This window comes from Orbicella faveolata, unplaced genomic scaffold (assembly GCF_042242905.1).
Source record: "Orbicella faveolata isolate gen_17 unplaced genomic scaffold, um_ofav_v1 contig_35, whole genome shotgun sequence".
Taxonomy (NCBI): domain Eukaryota; kingdom Metazoa; phylum Cnidaria; class Anthozoa; order Scleractinia; family Merulinidae; genus Orbicella; species Orbicella faveolata.
The window spans coordinates 2,732,767-2,751,842 of record NW_028301564.1 but is presented as its reverse complement, the minus strand read 5'-3'; the positions used below and the strand labels follow the sequence as shown (position 1 = coordinate 2,751,842).

The window sequence follows — 19,076 nt, the reverse complement described above, 5'->3', positions numbered from 1 at the left end:
GTTTGATTAACGTCATTTATCCGTTGGATAGCGTTATTTGAGAACTTTAATGTGAGATGTACCTGACTCGTCCCCAGCCATCTCTGAGTCTCCGACGAGAACGGGAGAAGACTGGGGAAAAGTAATAAAGCGGAGGTAGATGGGAAGAGAGAAGCGACAACCCATAATCCCCCGCGCTCCCACGCTCACTCCGCGCGTCCCTCGTTGATACTCAATGCGACACTGAGAGGCGACTGGGGACGAGTCAGTTGAAGTACAGTTACCTCACTCATAGAAGCTACAGCATACATAAGGCAAGACAAGGCAAGGTAAGGCAAGGCAAGGCAAGGCAAGGCAGGGCAAGGCAAGGCAAGGCAAGGCAAGGCAAAGCAAGGCAAGGCAGGGCAAGGCAAGGCAGGGCAAGGCAAGGTAAGGCAAGGCAAGGCAAGGTAAGGCAAGGCAAGGCAAGGCAAGGCAAGGCAAGGCAGGGCAAGTCAAGGCAAGGCAAGGCAGGGCAAGGCAAGGCAAGGCAGGGCAAGGCAAGGCAAGGCAAGGCAAGGCAAGGCAAGGCAAGGCAAGGCAAGGCAAGGCAGGGCAAGGCAAGGCAGGGCAAGGCAAGGCAAGGCAAGGCAAGGATATTATTAAATAGAGATTAATAAAATTTGCTTTTGAAAAGACTCCCCGCAGTAGGTTCAGTTGCAGGCTAGTTCCTCTCCTATACCGAGAATACGAAACTGGGCCGGGTTGTTCAAAGCCCGATTATGCCAACCTGGGATTAGCGAGAATTTTTATTTAAGTTTTGTAACTTTTCGGTGAGGTTTTCTGTTTACATTGTTTGTCCTTCAGGTTTTAGTTTGAATAATTCACAAAACATAAGCGTGAAAAACATTTCTATGTAAGAAAAATTAGTACGCTGACTTACTTTTAATAATAATAATAATAATAATAATAATAATAATAATAATAATAATAATAAAATCTTTATTTAAAACTGAAAGACCGATCAGCGAAGTCCGGGAGGAAGACGCTGGTATAAACCGATGATCAGTATCTATAAATTACATGATAAAAAACAATAATCAATCAAACAATACTAAAAAAATAATCAGTAAACACTACATTTATGATCAGTCTTGTCTAAATCACTAAAAATTTTAAAAAGTTTAGTTTTAAAAATTTTCAGACTACTGCAGTTTCGATGGTCGTTTGGGAGGTCATTCCATTCCTTGGCAGCAGCGTACATGAATTGAATGTGGACTGGCCCATAGCAGTTTTAGTTCTAGGGAGATGAAGTTCTCTGTTATCTCTTAAGACCTTACCACGGAGGTCGGATCGTAATACAAATACTTTTAATCCTCGGTTAGCCGTAACTGGCTTTCGAACAATCCGCCGCTGCTCTGTTACGCCCCAATAAAAATTAAAACACATTTTGAACTCACATACGTCATGGTTGTTTGTTTCGTAGCTAATAGAGGGAAATGGTTATCAAACCCTAAAAAAGTTCTTTGTTGTATGTTTTTGTTCGCTTTTTGGCCTAGACCGAGCACAAAACACACGCTGTTTACCATTGATTGAGGAACTAACCAATAGAAACGTTTCAGTTGAGAAAGTTTTTACGCTCGACCATAGTGAGAAACATTTCCTTCGGCAACAATGTTTCCTAATTAAGCCACGCCTTCAATTGTTCCAGTCAACTTGTGCTACGTCACCATGGCGTCATAGCAACACTCATTGCTCTAATCTTCGGATTTTCGAATATTTATTTCCTTTAGAAGGAAAATAGCGGCAAATGTTTTACTGAAGAAATATTGGCCGTTAAATTGTTGCTGATTCTAAGTTTGTGTTATTACTCAGTAACAGAAAAAAGCAGTTCGAAATCGTTCATCGCGTCTGTCTGCCTCGAAGACGTTTAGAGCAACTGGTTAGGCCGGTAAGTTCTGCTCTATACCTGGGTCACCTTCAGTGTCTCCAGTAACCTTAAAGAATATATACGTTTGTAAAAGTCTCAATGCACCGTTACATTCGAGTAGATTAGGGAATATATTTTTTTAGCAATCGGTGATCATAGTTGACTACAGTTTTTTCTAAATTTTTTATTCGGACTCATAAGAACAAGCTGACGTAAAGCGTAAATTTTCATTAGGGATGAAAATTTGGATAAATCTCTTTTCTCTTAAAGAACAGAACGTTTGGCTAAATTTTTAACATGCGGTTCACAACAAGATTACCTCCATATTATTATTTTTAACGACAAGCTAATTTGGCAATTTGGCTACCCTAAGATTAATTAAACGAAAATTTAAGTCAGTTAGCGATTTCTTCGATTTCATGATCTTGGCGGAAAGTTTCAAGCGACTTTTAAGGTTATCTTTGCTCAAATGGGCGATATTTCTGATTTCGATAAGTTTGGCGGTAGTTAGGTTCTCCCTTAATAGTAACCTTAGGCAAATCACAACTATTCCTCAAGAGATTTTGAAAAAGTTGTTGTTGGTCGGCGTTATATAAAAGCAAACAACGTTTGGTTGTGTTTTGCATCTTTAGTTCCTTAGGGATAACAGGAATCAAAGTCTAATTTCTCCATACAATATCACTGTTTTCTAAACAGTTTTGGTTTTCACATGACGCAGCCTATACAGCCTTTTTCTTCCACAAGTTCGCAGAACATATGACAATCAGAAATCGCCAATAATGATGGAGAATTTCTTCATATTTTAAGTCCATGCGTTAACTAGATGAAAATGGAAATGTTTCTATTGTTTTTATGAACCTGTGTATTTATCAGGCTTTGCCAGGTAAGTTGTTTTCGCCGAGCACCACATGCTGAAAAAAGGCTCGAAGTAGACGCAGTTTTGAAAGGGAAAACCATGGAAAGTCTGTTCTCTGTAAAATTAATCACAAGGAATTTAATAATGACCTTTTCGGCAAAAGGCAAAATTAAACTTTTGGCCTTCCTTTTCAGTTTAGCCCGCTTTTTATACTTTTGCGAGATTTGTATTTGCTCTCTAAAAACAACAGTTATTCTCTGTACTTTTTTTTTTAGATCGATCTAAGGACTAGTATCCTAGGTGCCAGAGGTTTTCTTTTTCTTTTTCGGAAGAAGTGTTGAACTCACTTCGCAATATCTGGCTCAGCGAGGCCGATTTCCGTTTCGTAAACATTTACGAAACGACCGTTTACGAAACGGACAACTGCCTCAGCGAGCGGCGATGCGAAAAAAAAGAGACGTGAAAATATGAATGTTTTCTTCGCTTCGCCGCTTACAGGATAGCATGATTTCCTTTTAGGGCTTCAGTTATGCGACGTTTGTGGATGAGTTAATTTTTTTTTGTAAATGTTTAGTTACAAGTGAATTCTATATTTTATCAACTGATAGAGATTTAGGGTAAGTGAGATTTTTGGCGTGACGTGAAATGATTCAGGAGTCACGACTTGACTCCCTCTAAATAATCGTGATTACCTTAAAAACTATAATAATTACCTAATGAGACTAAAGCTTACCCTTAACTGAAAATTTATCATTGATTGTTCTCCGTATTTCTATACTACAAGTACAGCGATCTTGAGCGCGAAATGTTCAATTTGTTCCGTAAAACATTGGGCAGGGTGTGATCTCCTTAGAAGAGAGCTGAAGTGAGAGCGCAACATAGGTCTGACGGGATGCGAGATGAGGGTAAAAATGAAGGCGAGAGACGGGATGACAGGATTTTTAATCGCGGGATGCGGAATAAAAATACAGTATTTCGGCGGGAGCGGGATTTGCTCATTTTGATAGACGGGATTCGGGATAGTTTTAAAATTGACGGTGGGATGCGGGATTAAAAAACAGAAAATCACACATTACAGACGTTACGCAGAGAACTGCCACTCTATCCAGGTAGGATCAGCATATAAGCATTCTGAGTGGGGCGGGATGGCGGGATTGACGCGAACTGAATTAATGGCGGGATGCGGGATTGAAAACACCTATATTGGACGCTCCTGAAGTGTGCTGGTTTATTTCAGTGAAAAGCTTGGATAAGGAGAAACTTTAAACACTATAGATGTCTACTTTCAAAAAAAGAGTACAAAGTGTTCAATAAATGCTTTTATAATGCGGCGTTTAGTGATAGATTGAGGCTTGAGTTTGTATTAGGTGTAGAAGAAAGTAGTGCTAAGGAATTTAGCACCGATATAAACAGTGCGATCTTTTCACCTTAGTACTCTTGCGTGCGACATATTTTTGACCGAATTGTTTTGTCATAATCTGGCTCCAAATTAAACGTCGACCTTCGTGTTAGCCTTGAACTGAACAAAATTCAGCTAGTCAGTTAATTAAATTTCATGGGATGCTCAATATTTGTGTAACTTGAAAGTAACTGAAGTTCAATCAATTTTAACTGAATTGACTAAACACGTTTTTTTCCTTTGGATGCAGGAAGAAATAACGACTGAAGATCGTGTTTGGAAAAAAGTTGAGCTTTTGAAACGCCGACCTAGTTAGTGACTGACTAAAAGTGTAATTTTAGTTCAATTTACGACTAAGTCAAACCTACAAAGTGCTCACAAATGTCACAATTAAATCTCCTTCTGTTAATGGATCCTAATGATTTTACGACAGTCCCACATAAAATTATGCCAAAAGAGAACTAAACGTATTTGACTATTTACAAACTCTTCCACGAGCGTGTGTTTGATACAAGATGGTAGATAGCTTACGAGGTGGGTAGCGTCGGGTTGGCTATAATCGTCTCATATCCAACAAGCGCGAGTGGAATAATTGTTTTATTAAAAACGCCCCCAAAATGCAAAAAAAATTAAAACAAACAAACAAACAAACAAACAAACAAACAAACACCCAGAAAAATTACGCGCACTTTTACCGTATTTGTAGAGCACGGTATTGACTCATGATGGCTAGGCCAATTACATTATTCAATGATTCCGTTTTTAATAAAATGAATTATAGATCGACGAGTACCTGACAGTTTTTAACGCCTTTTATTTTTTCTTAATTAATTCTTCAGATTATCAATTCATTGAATCGAGGGAGTAAACCGGCAGGTCACGTGAGTGCTTATCCATCCGATCATGTTGGTTGTTCCCAGTACTCTTCAACTGCTACTCGTCATTGTGCTCTTGTTCTTTGGCGTGTGTGGTAATCTTGCCATCCCCTTTGTTTCTTATCGTACAACCCTCAGATGCCCTCACGTAACAGTTCTGGCGGTACTCGACTTCACTGCAACACTGATTGGTCCAGGCAACATGCTCCTGACTATTATTATGGGCCCGACTTGGCTGGAACATAACAACATACTCTGTCAGAGCCTGAGTTTTTTGAGCTCCTGGGCACAAATCACTTGCTTCTTGGTTCTATTCTCTCTTGCTGTGTTCTGTCAAAAAGTGCAAAATAGGATTCAGTCAGATCAGAGACACCAGGCCAAAAGAACAGAACTTGTTTTTCTTGTTGTGTGTTTGTCAATAGGGTTGCTTCTAGGTGTTCCTCCTCTTTTGGGCTGGAGTTCGTACAATGGCCTCCTTTTATCACACATCTGTACCTTACAAAACAGTGATAAAATCTTCTCAAACTTTTCTATCCTTTATCTCGCTTGTTCTTTCATTATCATTTCCATCACCATCCTTTTTGCTGTCAGAGCAATAAAGCGACGGCGACCGTACCCAGTGCAGCTGTTCTGGGAGAGACATAAACTAGAAACGAGGATTAACGACCCTGAGATGACAACTAACGCGTCTTCTTCGAATTCAACGTCGGCCAAATCGTCGTGCAAGTCAGGCCGATCGTCCAGACGGTCAAGTGTGTTATCTGGCAGACGGTCTGGCGTCATGTCGTCTTATAGCAGCCCCATGTCAGTCAGGAAGGCGTCCACGTGGTCTCGTTCCCTTCAAGGACCTTCAAGTGTGCTGCTGGAGATTCTTAGCCGTGAAAGGGCAATTGACAAACAAAGCGGAGGAAACGGAAGTGATCCCTGCTCAGCACCGGAAACGCGTGACCGCCCAATTCCGGGCACTGCTTCCGGTACGATCGAATGTGGCTCCCCTGGGGATCCATTTGTTATTTCCTCAAGAGTTCCCTACAAGTTTCCAAGGTTGACGAAAATGAAGAACGTTTTCCAGAGTCCACGATTTCTGCCTCCATTCAAAGGTTTCCAGCAACAGCGCTCGTTGTCTCGTTTCCTGATGCTGAGGTGTTGTGTGACAGTGTTTTGCTGGTTGCCTCTTTGTGTTTCACTTGTGCTACAAATCTGCTCCGTTGACTATCCACATCAAGCACACATCTTCGTTACGTGGCTGATTTTCACACAGTCTTCAATCTCTTCCCTGTTACCATTGTGTGACGCTACCTACAGGCAGGCTTGGCGCCGGGCAGTGTACTCATGTTTCAAGACATGCGCAGTGCAGAACGAAAAGCACGTTGAACTGTCCAGCGCACGTGATGTAGAATGCAGGGTTGAAGGAAGCGAACAAGTACGACTGAGAGAAGTGATTCCTCTTGAAGTACAAAGGCTGTGACAAGGAGACTAGTTGCCATGGCTGCTGATTGAATGATTGACTGTTTAATCAATTAACTGATTGATTGCCCGATGGATTGAGACTGATTATTATTGAAATAGTTATCATGTTAAGCATATAAAGCTAAAGTTACAAACGTGAATTCGTGATCCCTCAATCACAAATTCCAAGGTTTTTATTGTTTTTAACTAAGGAGTGAAGGTCCTCTTCATGATAGTATAGATTTTAAATATTAAGCATAGTTTGGAAAGACGATGTGGCTGTCAGCAAAGGAACATTTGTAATATTCATGTATAGAGCTCCTTATAATTTTATTTCGACACTCCTAGTTATGATAGTGTAGTATATATAATTTGAAGGTCTATTTGGGGATTAACTCTCTTGCCCTCCGTTAATGTAGTCAATATGGTTTCTGTAAGTAGAATGACTGCTGACGTTTTTTTAATTCAAAACGAATATACATTTTCCCTGGAATGAGTGTAATCCAGCTTTCTCAAATGTATTAACAATTCATCAAATTTAAACAAAGAATATCGTGACTGTGACGGTGTTTGGATATCTGATCTTACTTAACATATATTTTTACGATTTATTTCTCTGTTTTCTCCTTAGTTTTAGTTTCGATTGACGAGATATATCAAACACGTAAGACAGTGTTTGACCACGTTACCAAACACCTCAAAGTTCGTCAAAAATACTCCGCTACGCGTCGTATTTTGAACTTCCTTCTCGGTGTTTGGAAATGTGGTCAAACACGGTCTTTCGTGGTTGATATACTACTTCTCACCTCGTTTATTAATTCAATCCGCAATAGACACGCCTCCTCCACTACCACAGCAACAAAACGACAATGAAGCCTTTATTTATCATGCATGATTCAAGGCGACTGCCTCATAGAGAACTCTAATCGATTTTTTCGTTTGTTAATTTACTCACATACAAGTGAATATATAAAAGTTCATGTACAATTAAGATATTCTTAACAAATGCAAAATAAGGTTGTATCTGTGAACCACTGCGTGCGCATTCACTTTACCCGGATTCTTTTAACTCATTTATCTGCAACTTCGTAACTTTACTTAAGTTTTTATTCTTTGTCCAGTGTGGAACTAGCGCTCAAACAACCTAGAAGAAAGAGAACGTTGTTAGAACAAGTCACATGACCGGGTTACTGCCCAAATATCGACCAAATAGAGTTTCAGGAGAGTGCTTCGTCTTGTTTTCTCATGACCCACCAACGAAGGCGCTTGGCGACCATCGCACAGTCGCTTGGCGGCCTAAAACCTAGCAGCTCGCTCCGCTCGCTTAGCTTTTCTACCCTGAAACTCATGAGGTCGACTTGTAGCAATCTGCGACCACACTCTGACACTAATAACTGAAGTGATCGCATACCCAGTTCCCACTCTCCGTGGATTGCGGAAGAATCTAAAAACGAGCAAAAACTCCTTCCCTTTATCTATCAGTGGGAGTTCTGGGTACTGAATTTCTGTAGGTTTCCCTTCATCGTTTTTATCTCTGTCGTTTTTTTTTTTTTGGTTCATTGCTACTTCTCGGTTTCACTCTTGATGACATTTAACCTCGTTTCAGGGTTTCCTTGAGCCAGGAGGAGAAAATTCTTATTTAGGGAACAAAGTTAGTTACGGCATTAAAAAAGTAAGGGCTAAGAGCGCAAATAAATTGCAATCTTTACTATAAAATACCGAAAATTTTCAACTTTTACTGAACTTTCAAGTACTTGCCACTTCTAAGACGTAAAGCGCCGGCCAAACGATCACAACCTTTCAACGCAACCTATCGCAACATTGTTCGGCGTAACATGCTGCGCGCATTTGGCCACCCTGTTGCGACGTGTTGCGACATGCTGGGACATGATGGGTGTTGTTGGCTCAAGTTTGAAAATGGTCAAATTTTTCACGCAACATTTGCGGATGTTGCATGACATTGTAGTCGTTTGGCCAGGTTCGTGCACCAATGTTGCGCCCAGACATGCGCACTTGTTCGATTTTCAATACTCAACATGTCGCAACACGTCGCAACAGGGTGGCCAAACGCACGTAACATGTTGTGGCCGACAATGTTGCAAAATGTTGCGTCGAAACGTTGCTATCGTTTAGCCGGGGCTTGCAAATACTGGGCCAACGATGTTGCGATATGTTGCATTGCAATGTTGCGATCTTTTGGCCGGGGCTTAATTTGCAAAATAGCAGCAGAGCTAATCACTACCCAGTTGGGTGTTTTGAAAAAACCTGAAACGAATCCCTTCGTTTGTTTGACATAACGCATTTTCCACATACTAACCGTGGCAAGGTAGGTCATTGCAGTTGTTTCTGTTCACTCCAGGACGATGTTGCTGTGGATTTGTCGACCATTCAGCGGCATGGTGTTGCGAAAGTTATTGCACATGCGTCCTGCGTTCGGACCCTGCGCATGCGCTTTGCTGCTCTTTAGATTTCGGAACGCCAGAATCTATATTGAGGATGAGGAAAATAATGACTTTTAGTTTTTCCAGTTATATCTAAGACCCTGGGAGTACTCGCCGAAATGTTGGGTGTGGGTGTGCGGCCCGCTTCCCAAAATTCTTACCGTATTCAAGACCAAAATCTGCAATATTCCCTACCCTATTTATGACCTGACCAAACCTATCGATACCCTGTTCAAGACCTCACCCTTAAATCAGTACCCTGTTTCAGACCTGCCTAATAGTTGTACAATTAGTTCCCTAATTCAGACCGATGTTAAAGTCATTGTAAGGGGTTTTTGTTGATAGTCTTATCGGTGATGATGAAAAAGTAGCATTTTCTGAAAAAAGGATTCTCAATTCAAGACTTGAGTGCAAAAACCATACCCTATTTGAGACCAAAATATAAACCAAATCGATACCAGTTTTGTGACCAAAACGGCTGAAATACCATACCCTTTCGGGTCTTACATACCTGTACAGCTCATATAAGGGAGTTTCCCCACCCCGGAATCTATGAAACGGGTCAAACGATGCAAAAAATACTTAAGTATCAGCTTTACATGCATTTGTAATACTTTTGCCTCACTTAAAGGCTGGAAAACAATGTTAACAAAACGGTCAAAAGCCAGCATCAGACACAGGCCCCGTCTAGAAATTCGAAAACGCAGCTTTATTTCTATGGTTAGGTCTACCGTCCACACTAATCCGTCACGAAAATGGAACTTTTTCGAAAGCACTTTTCAAACCGGAGAAATTTGAAAACGCCGGCTTTGCCTTTTAGTGTGAATGGAAAACATTTTGAAAACGGAATTTTTCTAAATCGATGAAGTCTTGGTAGTCACGGGTTTAACCTTAACCCTTAAAGGCGTACTCGAGCTTTCATGCCCCCCGTGATTGTTGCGTTTTCAAATTTATCCCACGTAGTGTAGACGAAAAACATTAAATGTGTTTTTGGAGTGAAAACCCCGTTTTTTTAATCTCTCCGGCGTAGTGTGAATAGGGCCACAGATTGCCGTGAGACAGTTAAATTATTACTTACCTCTTTCTCGGTTATTTGCGGGTGGTTGTTCATGACAAACCACGTGACAGATTCATAACATCCAGGAGTTGTGAGAGATCCTTTGTATTTGTAAAACCTGTCGGCAACATCCGGGGAAACGAGCAGTGGTGCTAAGTCCTCGATGTGAATCGCTGCGCTTTGAGTAACCACGTGGTTGCTGTCTGGTATCAAAAAATGTGATAAATAATTCGAACGATGTAATGGTGAGCATTTAGAGTGTCTGCCTTTTTTAGTTCAAGATTGGTAAAAATTCTGAGCGGTATAAAAGAATGTCGGATCACGTTGAGTAGTTCTCCGTTGTTTGGATGGCAGACAACGTTCCTCTTGGAAGAAGCGCAGCGTGAAAAGCAAACTGAATTACAACTGCAATGAAGACTAAACTTTTACACTAACTATCTAAAAGGGGATTTCTTAACCATCCACTTTCCAGAGTGTTTTAGTTTTAAATACGTTAGTGGCTCCCCTTTCTTTGTTCTTTTTAACTCGCAAAATGTTTCATTCCCGGTTTCCGCCATAATTAAAATCTCTCCACTCGAACCTCCCTTTTTCTCACTTCCCGTTGACTTCCCATTCTCATTGTTCTCGGACTTCTGCTTCCATGTCCCAGACCCCAGAAAAAAAAAAATCAATGGGGACGGTGAGATAAGACACTATTTTAAATCTACAACGGTGATTTCGAGAGTGTTATCGAATCTTATTGCCACGGTGCCAGTAGCCTAAAAAGTAACAATTCGATTTAGCGCCCTCCTTCTAATAAGCGCTTCTTTATAAGCGCTTTCCACTGAGTGCCGTTTTCTTTTAATAAGCATCCCTATTCCAGTAAACGCCGCCATAGCGATCGTGACTGTTCAAGACATGAACATCAAAAGACCGACTAGACTAATGAATAATAAATCTGCTTTCTCATCTCAACATTGTATAACAGGCGCCCATTCAGCTCGAATAAGCGCCCTCCCTTGAGCCACCTAAAGAATATTAGCACCCCGGGTGCTAAATCCAGTCGTTACCCCAGATAATATCTACTGCAAATTGAGGTCTTCCGTTAACGTGCCTTCGAATGTATACACTTTGCCATATAATTGCTTTGATTCTGATTGCCGGAACACTACAAGCTGTTACTAACACGAATGGCCATATCTAAATATGCTGGCTAACTTACTTTCATCGACAATGTTGTTCAGCAATTGCGCAATCTTATCTAATGCAACGTTTGGTGGAGTTGTCTTGATGTTTGCCATTGGAAGCTTCAAGAAACAAACAAAGAAAGAAACAAATACAATGAGGTTTTTAAGAGATTGTCGAGGACCAAAAGAGGCCTAAACCTGGGGGTACTGCCTCGTATGGCCTATATAGGTATGTGCGGCCCCAAAGGGCATGGTTTTTCAGCCGTTTTGGTTTGAAAGAGGGCATAGATTTTAATGCTCTCTGCGGCTTTTATACAAAATGAATCAACACACAGAAAATAGAGAAACTTAAAACATCACATTAAAAAACAGACAAATTTACAAATTTAAAATGGAATATGATATTTTGTATACAGTTGCATGATCTCTGTTTTATAGAGATGAGTTTACTCATAACTTTTCCCCCTTTACGTTTGAATGTTATACTCACAACCGAAATATATACTACGTCCATCATAACTTTTAACACAGTAATCAAAACCCACAGCATATTGTTTTACAGACAATAGGCAACCTTACTTTACATTATTTTATAAATCGTTGCTTTAAAGATGGTTTCTAGTCAGTACTGCGTACTCTTGAGAGTTTGTTTACGTTTTTTGTCTTGTTTCATGTAAGACATCACAAAATGTAACATTTCGCAACTACTTACATGAAGTAAACCAGTTTCATGCTAACTATCATTATGGACGCGAAGCTTTATGCTTCGTTCTTTCTCATATCACTTGATGAAACAACTTCGCAGCTGTAAAAATCAATGAAGCTGTTGGAAAAAGAATTTGAAAGGCCTCAAAGATAAGGTATGTGGTTCGTAACGAATAACATCGATTCTTATTCCACGGAGCGAGACGCACTAAACATTAGGGTGCTGAGACTGCGCAGTACGGACTGGAAATCATCTTTAAGTTCAGTTTGCGAAAGGCATACCAAAGCGTGTCAGTTTACCTCGTACAAAACAGCCACAACAGCTAGTCCGTCCTCCCCTTGAGCTGCTAATTCGTAAGATTGATAATTTGAGTTGTCCCAAAACACCATGTGCAACTAGTAGGGAAATGATAGTAAACAATGAGGGTAAGATTGAAAAACACCATTGCTGTACACTGCTACGAGCAGTGAAATTCAGTGTAACACGAGTGTTTCGAGGTATTTCGAAGGTGGTTGAAGTACCCGCGCCTTCCAAAGATAACTCAAGATAACTAGACATTTTCAAAAACTTTGGAAGATTACCCAAGCCCTTTCAAAGATTTACGATGATCACCCGATCATTTTCAAATACCTCCGACTATCACCCGAACCCTTCCGAAGATTTTTAAAGAGTTAAGTATATCAGCCGAAGAGTACTGTAGAGTTCTGGGAATCAACCGGAGATCGCCGAAGATTTTTCAACGTTAAGGGAAGTTTCGGGAATACAGTATTTTCGGAAAGTTTTGGGCAAGTATTTGGAGGGTCAAGGGCACTGCAGCCTACCTAAGTACGGTCTTTTTAAACGGCCTATTCAAATTAAATTACGTGATTATTCTCGTGCAATTTGGATTAAATCACCACTGGAATATTTTCAGAGACTGCAAATTGTATTCGCGGACTTGTGTTATTGTGTTAGCCTTTGAAAATTTTCTTGTGTTTATTTATATCACAGGTAGTATTTATCTACAAATTACATAACTAAAAGAATACAAAAGAAGTGATTTTGTTGGAAAAAAACAGATTTTACTACTCCAGCTTGATCGTGTCAAATCTTTGTTGCAATTTATTATTATGGTAACCAACAGCGCAAGTTACGAATTTCATCACGTGGTCACTTAGCCAATTGTGTACTGATCTTAATAATTGCGTTGCAGAGACACGTGTTTCCATGTTAGCTTGCGCCTTTGTAATGTATTTCCTTCACGAGATTGGAAACTATAGGAATACATTAGAGCTTACCTCAATTGGATACGTGTTCCCGTCAATTGTATGTTCAGATCCAACAGTGTCATTACAGCCAAAGTGAAAATGAAATTGCTTCAGAAAGTAGTTCTCTTGCAGTAGACCGCCGGCCAGCTTGACTGTCAGCTCCTCTCCAAGGAAAAAAGTTGGCGCGTATCCGTTGTTTCTAAACTCACCTGTGATTGGTTTATTTCCCGCCACAGTGAGCCTCAGGTTAGGCGGGTTGGTAGGATCTTTCTGCATAACCTGATCAGTTATAATGTTAATTGGTGATTGTTTGCGGCCGTTGCAGGACCAATTACCATTTAAGGTTTCCCACTCGTCCGGGCCTTGAGAAAAGAAAAAATGCATTTACGGCTAGCAAGATAATTTATATTTAGATGTAAGTCCTAAAGCAAGCTTGAAAAGTCTTCGCACTCCTCTTGGGTCATTGTGTTTACATCATTTAAGTATAATATCAAAAATATCTTTGTTAAAGCTTTTACTTACAAAGCACTTTATTGACTTCCGTATCCAACTGAGTTTTTCAACTAAATGTCACCAACTCAAAATTATCGAATCAAGCCGATTTAAGAAATAGGAAACATGTACCGTGTTTCTATCGAGTTATAGAAACACGAGCGGGAGTTTGGGAGAACGAGAAACTCTGTGGGGACACGAGCCGTAGGCAGTGTTTCCACAGCTTTTTCGAGTTCTCCCAAACTTTCACGAGTGTTTCTATAACTCGATAGAAACACGGAGAACATGTTTCTATTTCTTTTAGAAAACACCGCGACGAAAAAAGGAAAACAGCTTGTTAACTTTGATTATCAAGATGTAAATTCTCTTGGCTCGCGTCATCATTATGTCGACAGCTCGTGCTAGTTCTGTGTTATATATATATATGTTTTAAACAATCAGCGCACAAATTTTCTTGGGACTGTTTTCTAAAAGAAACTTTTACATAATGTTTTCTTGTAAAATCAATCATATTTGCTTTTAACGGTTATAGAAAAGTTGAAGGCTTTTTTGTCCAGTCGGTTGTGAAAGCTTTGATGTGATATCAAAGTGGAGTGAGAATGGCCACGATATGGTCATCAATATTTTACGCTAGAATTTTTGTGAAAATTTAACGGTACTTTCTTTTTCACGAAGAACAACCACAAGATGTTTCGGAACTTTGCAACCGAAACTTCGTTCCTGTGTCGTTTAGCTTTCCACTTATTTGGAGCGCTGAAACTCTGGTAGGAGATGATATTGGAACTATTTAAATATTGATAAAGCTATAATGTAGTTACCTTTAGCTCCTGGGATCTGTCTGTCGTAGGTCCAAGGTGTTCCACCAAGCTCAGCTGTATACAAAGAGGATTTGTCAATTTTTTAAAAAGAGTTTATTAAGTATCCTATCCTAGTCTCCCACTAACGCTCTCTAGATTTTGGTCGATTTTGTTTAGACTAATTCAAGTCCGATTTAAAGGTTGGAAGAGAACCAGTTTCATCAATTTATTTTACTGGCAAACTGGTCTGTGATGAAAAAGATAATACCAATTTTTTCCCTGTGTAGTCTGATCCATGTAATATGGACCGCTACGTCAGACCATTCCGAAATAATTTTCCGCGAATTGCTGAAAAACTGATCGCACTAACGCAGTTGTTTGCTCTTGAACATAAATTTTTTCTCCAAGATTGAGTTAAGAATTTTCACGAAAGTAACCAGAAAAATGATACATACCTAAAACCTTTGTTTTTACATTCGCGAGCCAGTATGGCGTGACTGTGTTTCGCCCCAAGGCGTAGAGCCAGTTTTGCGCATTTTTGGTTGCCTCACTATGCTCGAATTCAGGTAAGCTGTAAGCATAATTTTCTACAAAAGTCATGTGCAGGTATGCCGCACCTTCAACCATTTTGAATCGCTTTTCAAAAATTACTTACGTATCATCGCCCTTACAGCCCTTCGACGCGCCTAACTTGCGCGTCTACGCGTGCGCACCATACATCTCCTTTGTGTCTTAACGGTATTCCCTTGGAACGATATTATATAGATTCCTTTCACATAATAAAGTAATGCCTTTAGATTGTCAAATGTAACTTACTGGTCTGCACAACTCCAGTTTTTAAGCTGAGCCACAGAACTGAAAGAAATAAGCGAGTAAAATAAAACAACATTCTCGATGACTGTTTCTTCAGCCGTTCCCTGCGAGACAGAGTATCTCTTCTCTTTCTGTTCGGTGAGAGACGAGAGGTAAGTTTTGCTCGCAACTGCTCAATCGTTTGATAAGGCGCCGTCCACAACAAGGGAGAAATAAATTATCAATACTGGTTTTTGACAAGTTTTTACCGGTTTAAAACTCACGCTTGACAGAAAGGATTCAAAACGCTGTCCGTTTGCGAGACTGCCGACAATATCTGCAGCCCTGATTGGCTAAGTTACAATTGGCAACAGTGCACTGAAATGGGTTTGTCACGTACTCATCAAATTCATAACTGACAATCTTTGGTCTTTCGATATTTACACAGTTGCAAAATCTATGGCTGTACATTCGCCTTACAACGCCATTGATTGTCAAAGGAGCATGATGTGAGGGTTGATAGTTTACGATTATTCCAAGACAGTTTGTTTATTTGTAGCTAGCTTGTAGTTTGAGAAGTACGGAGTGGACAGCGGGTTCTTTAATGAAGCCAATTTATTTGCGTGCAAACGTTTCGGAGACGAAGCACGACACATGCGACATGCTGAGGTAGTTCACGCAAGGACGGTAGGAAATCGCGCGGTTGCGAGCAGAGGACTCCTCTTGTCTCTCACCGAGCAGAAAATGTAATTTCTGACGATCGAGGGATGACTTAGTCAGAAATTGTTATTCTGACGGCAAGGTCGAGAGCTCGCGGGGTGTCATGGGACGTTTATATGGACTGTAGCTGAACCCCGCCTTCCGGCCACCCCGTTTATACGGCCACCTCGTTATTACGGCCACTTTATTCTGGTCTTAACAAAATCAGTCAGTCTATTTCTTATTTGAAAAAATCCCTTTCATAAGGCCACCCTGTTAATATGGCCATCTTTTGTGGCCCGTTAGTTACCGGATTAACTGGGTTCTTCTGTAGTTTACTGAGGATGCGCCAGTCAGTCATCTGATGCGGAAGTATATCGTCTTTTGTTCAGACCAGAATAACGTGACCGTAATAACGAGGTGGCCGTATAAACAAAGTTGCCGTAAGGCGTGGTACCACTGTATTCACATTAAATGTCTCGTGTTAGTGTAGTCAGCACAAGTAGGGAATCGTTATCTTACAGGGTTCTTCAGCTGCGTTGCAATGCCAACGCGCAGCAGAAGAAAAATACGGCTTTGCAGATGAGTTTGAGTTTCTTGAGTGTGATTTCCAGCAACCCTCCACGTTTACCCTTCAACACTCACAGATATCCTGACCAGAAACCATCGCTTTAGATAACGACAGACAACGATGAGAAACTCAAATACTCGTCACTTGTTGTTTACTTCATCAAGCAGCAGTAATGCTGGTAATTCCCTGATGCATGAGTTATGTACGCAGAAATACGTTTAAAGAGAAACGGAACATATAACACATACATTTCCCCGTAATCTTAAGGAAGGTTTGGGCAGTGTTCACACTACGCCAGAGATATTTGAAAACGCAGCTTTATTTCTGCGGTTAGACCTACCGTCCACACTAATCCGTCACGAAAACGGAGCTTTTCGAAAACGCTCTTCAAACTGGAGAAATTTGAAAACGCTGGCTTTTCTTTTAAGTGTGGATGGAAAACATTTTGAAAACGGAGCTTTTCAGAAACGATGGCGGTACGCTAATCATGTGATTTCCCTGACCAAGTTTTCCCAAAACACAAATCCAAAATGACCGGTAATGTTGCGTTTTTAAATTCTTCCGACATAGTGTGCACAGAAAACATTTGATGCGCTTTAACACAGTGTGTACCGTTGAGACGTAATTATAACTTGAATTTCTACAGCCTCTTTTCAGTATCTTTCAGACAAAACAACATGCCCATGAGACTCTCTGTAGGGGGTGTTGAAATATGGAATACTCATAAAAGACAAAAATAGGAATACAGGGTATGTAGGATCAAGGTTACATGGCATTTTGGTCAATGAACGGGATATTTTCGAACGCAAATTGGAAGGGATAGAGGGCTGTAGTCAGAAAATAATAGTGAGGTATTTAAATAATAATTAACAAGGCCTCATTTTCAATAAAATTAATTCGATGGAGCAAAACAGTTCCAAAATAAAAACAGCTCGGATATACCTTTGTTTTGTTACCATAAACATGTACGATCGCGAACAAACTGAACAAAAGAACAATTGATCTGCGAATAAATCACATGTAAATTTTACCGCCTTACCTGTAAATATGACAATAGAGAAGGTAAACATCCGTTTAAGGCGCATGCCAACTTTGCTTAAGATGTACGATATCGTAAACAAAACCTTGAGGCAGAGATCTCTAGCCTTATTTTTGGGTTAAAAAAAAACTCTCAGATGAAAATTTCCACTTGAATAACTTTGGAAAGACCCTCAATGATTGACAACATGAATGGATTACGGGTTGATTGGTACCCACGTCAAAAGAATGCCAATTTCTCGCAAAAATTTTTCACACTCGGATTACTGTTAGAAAGGCGCAAAATTGCTTTAGTTAACACTGAACCCGTGACGACAGGGTCTTAATTTTTTTCTTTTTAATTTTTCTTTTTATTATCACAAAAAACCTAATTTGTTGACATTTGCACAGCACCTGCAAGTCACTGCCACATTCTGCCAAGCCGGTCACAAAATCCCCACTCCATTTCAAATGGTCCCCGCCCGTATGGTAAAGCCCCGTCTTACCACCATCTTGTAAGATCCATTGTGTAATTGACAAACTATTGTACGTATCACAAGTCAGAAGTGTCCACATGACCAAAAACCTGCCCAAATTTGGACAGATGGCGAGGACACTACGGTAACCGCGGTTATGGCTGACTCGACTCGCTTCCTAGTTACATTCAAAGTCAAGAGACGCAAGTCTCTACTCGAAAGGGTTATCTGTGGCCATAAGATTAAAACTTTTGAGAAGCTGCGAAACGAAAAATTGAATGATGCATTGCCGGCTTCTGTTTTCCAACGAAACATTCAGGATGCTTTTTCAAGTCACTGTTTTTTAAAAAAATCTTCAGCTAGTTATTCGAGCTTGCCTGTGTGGGGCCTCAAGCGTAAATAAATTATTCATCCATTTCGTTTGTTTTTTTCGTTATTTATGTTCCTCAATCGACGGTTAGTTCACCTCTGTTCAAGAGTTCATTCTGAAACTTGGCCAAAACACTAATTTGATTAATTTTGATTACTTTTCCATCAAGTAAAAAATTAAAAGTTTCCACTCTTTTTTGTACAAGAATAGTTTTTTAATAACATCGACGCTGAAATTTGAAAAATTTTAAGACTATTTCACGAATCAGGAACCCGAGGTTGAGATTTTGAAAAGAATATGATTTTGCGTGCAAAATGTTATTATATGTTTTTAACTAAACCGTTTAAAATTCTTCTTTTCTCTAAACGGCAAAACTAGCCAAGAAACAACAAAAACAGCACTGACCGTATGTTGCATGCTAAGAACATTTCGGCAATAAGTTATAAGCGTATAGGCTCAAATGCCTGCAATCTGGCTCTAAAATTACTTTAACACCATCCAGAAATCAAGCACTTGTACTTGATATCCCAATGCATTTTAAAACGGAAATGCCATATGTTATAATCTAAGAATATTCATACGAATATTTTCGGCTTACAATCGGCAGAAAGATAAGAACATTTAACCTGGGCCGGAAAAAGAAAGAAACAATATTCTTATTTAAAAAAGAGTGTTTATTAATTCGACAGTAAAAATCGAATATTTGTTGTTTCAGAGCTGTCTAGTGAAACACCTTAACGGATTCTGATCTTTTCGTAGGCTGATACAGAATGCATCA

At 40.0% G+C, this 19,076-nt stretch overlaps 2 protein-coding genes across 2 annotated transcripts; one reads left to right on the top strand and one right to left on the bottom strand.

The window, feature by feature from the left end:
* The first annotated feature begins 4,944 nt into the window (after window positions 1–4,944).
* Window positions 4,945–6,580, top strand: LOC110048491 (uncharacterized). The gene has a single exon (XM_020754289.2). It carries the CDS (start codon window positions 5,047–5,049, stop codon window positions 6,484–6,486), a length of 1,440 nt encoding a protein of 479 aa, XP_020609948.2. The 5' UTR covers window positions 4,945–5,046; the 3' UTR covers window positions 6,487–6,580.
* Window positions 6,581–6,610: 30 nt separating this feature from the next.
* On the bottom strand, window positions 6,611–17,661 carry LOC110048394 (carbonic anhydrase 1-like). Its single transcript, XM_089274013.1, has 9 exons — window positions 17,475–17,661; window positions 15,190–15,228; window positions 14,395–14,448; window positions 13,115–13,446; window positions 12,137–12,232; window positions 11,167–11,251; window positions 9,987–10,168; window positions 8,785–8,952; window positions 6,611–7,611 (listed from the first exon to the last, which is right to left on the bottom strand). The coding sequence occupies exons 1-8, from the start codon at window positions 17,518–17,520 to the stop codon at window positions 8,818–8,820; spliced, it is 969 nt and encodes a 322-aa protein (XP_089130139.1). The 5' UTR covers window positions 17,521–17,661; the 3' UTR covers window positions 6,611–7,611; window positions 8,785–8,817.
* Between the last annotated feature and the right edge of the window lie 1,415 nt (window positions 17,662–19,076).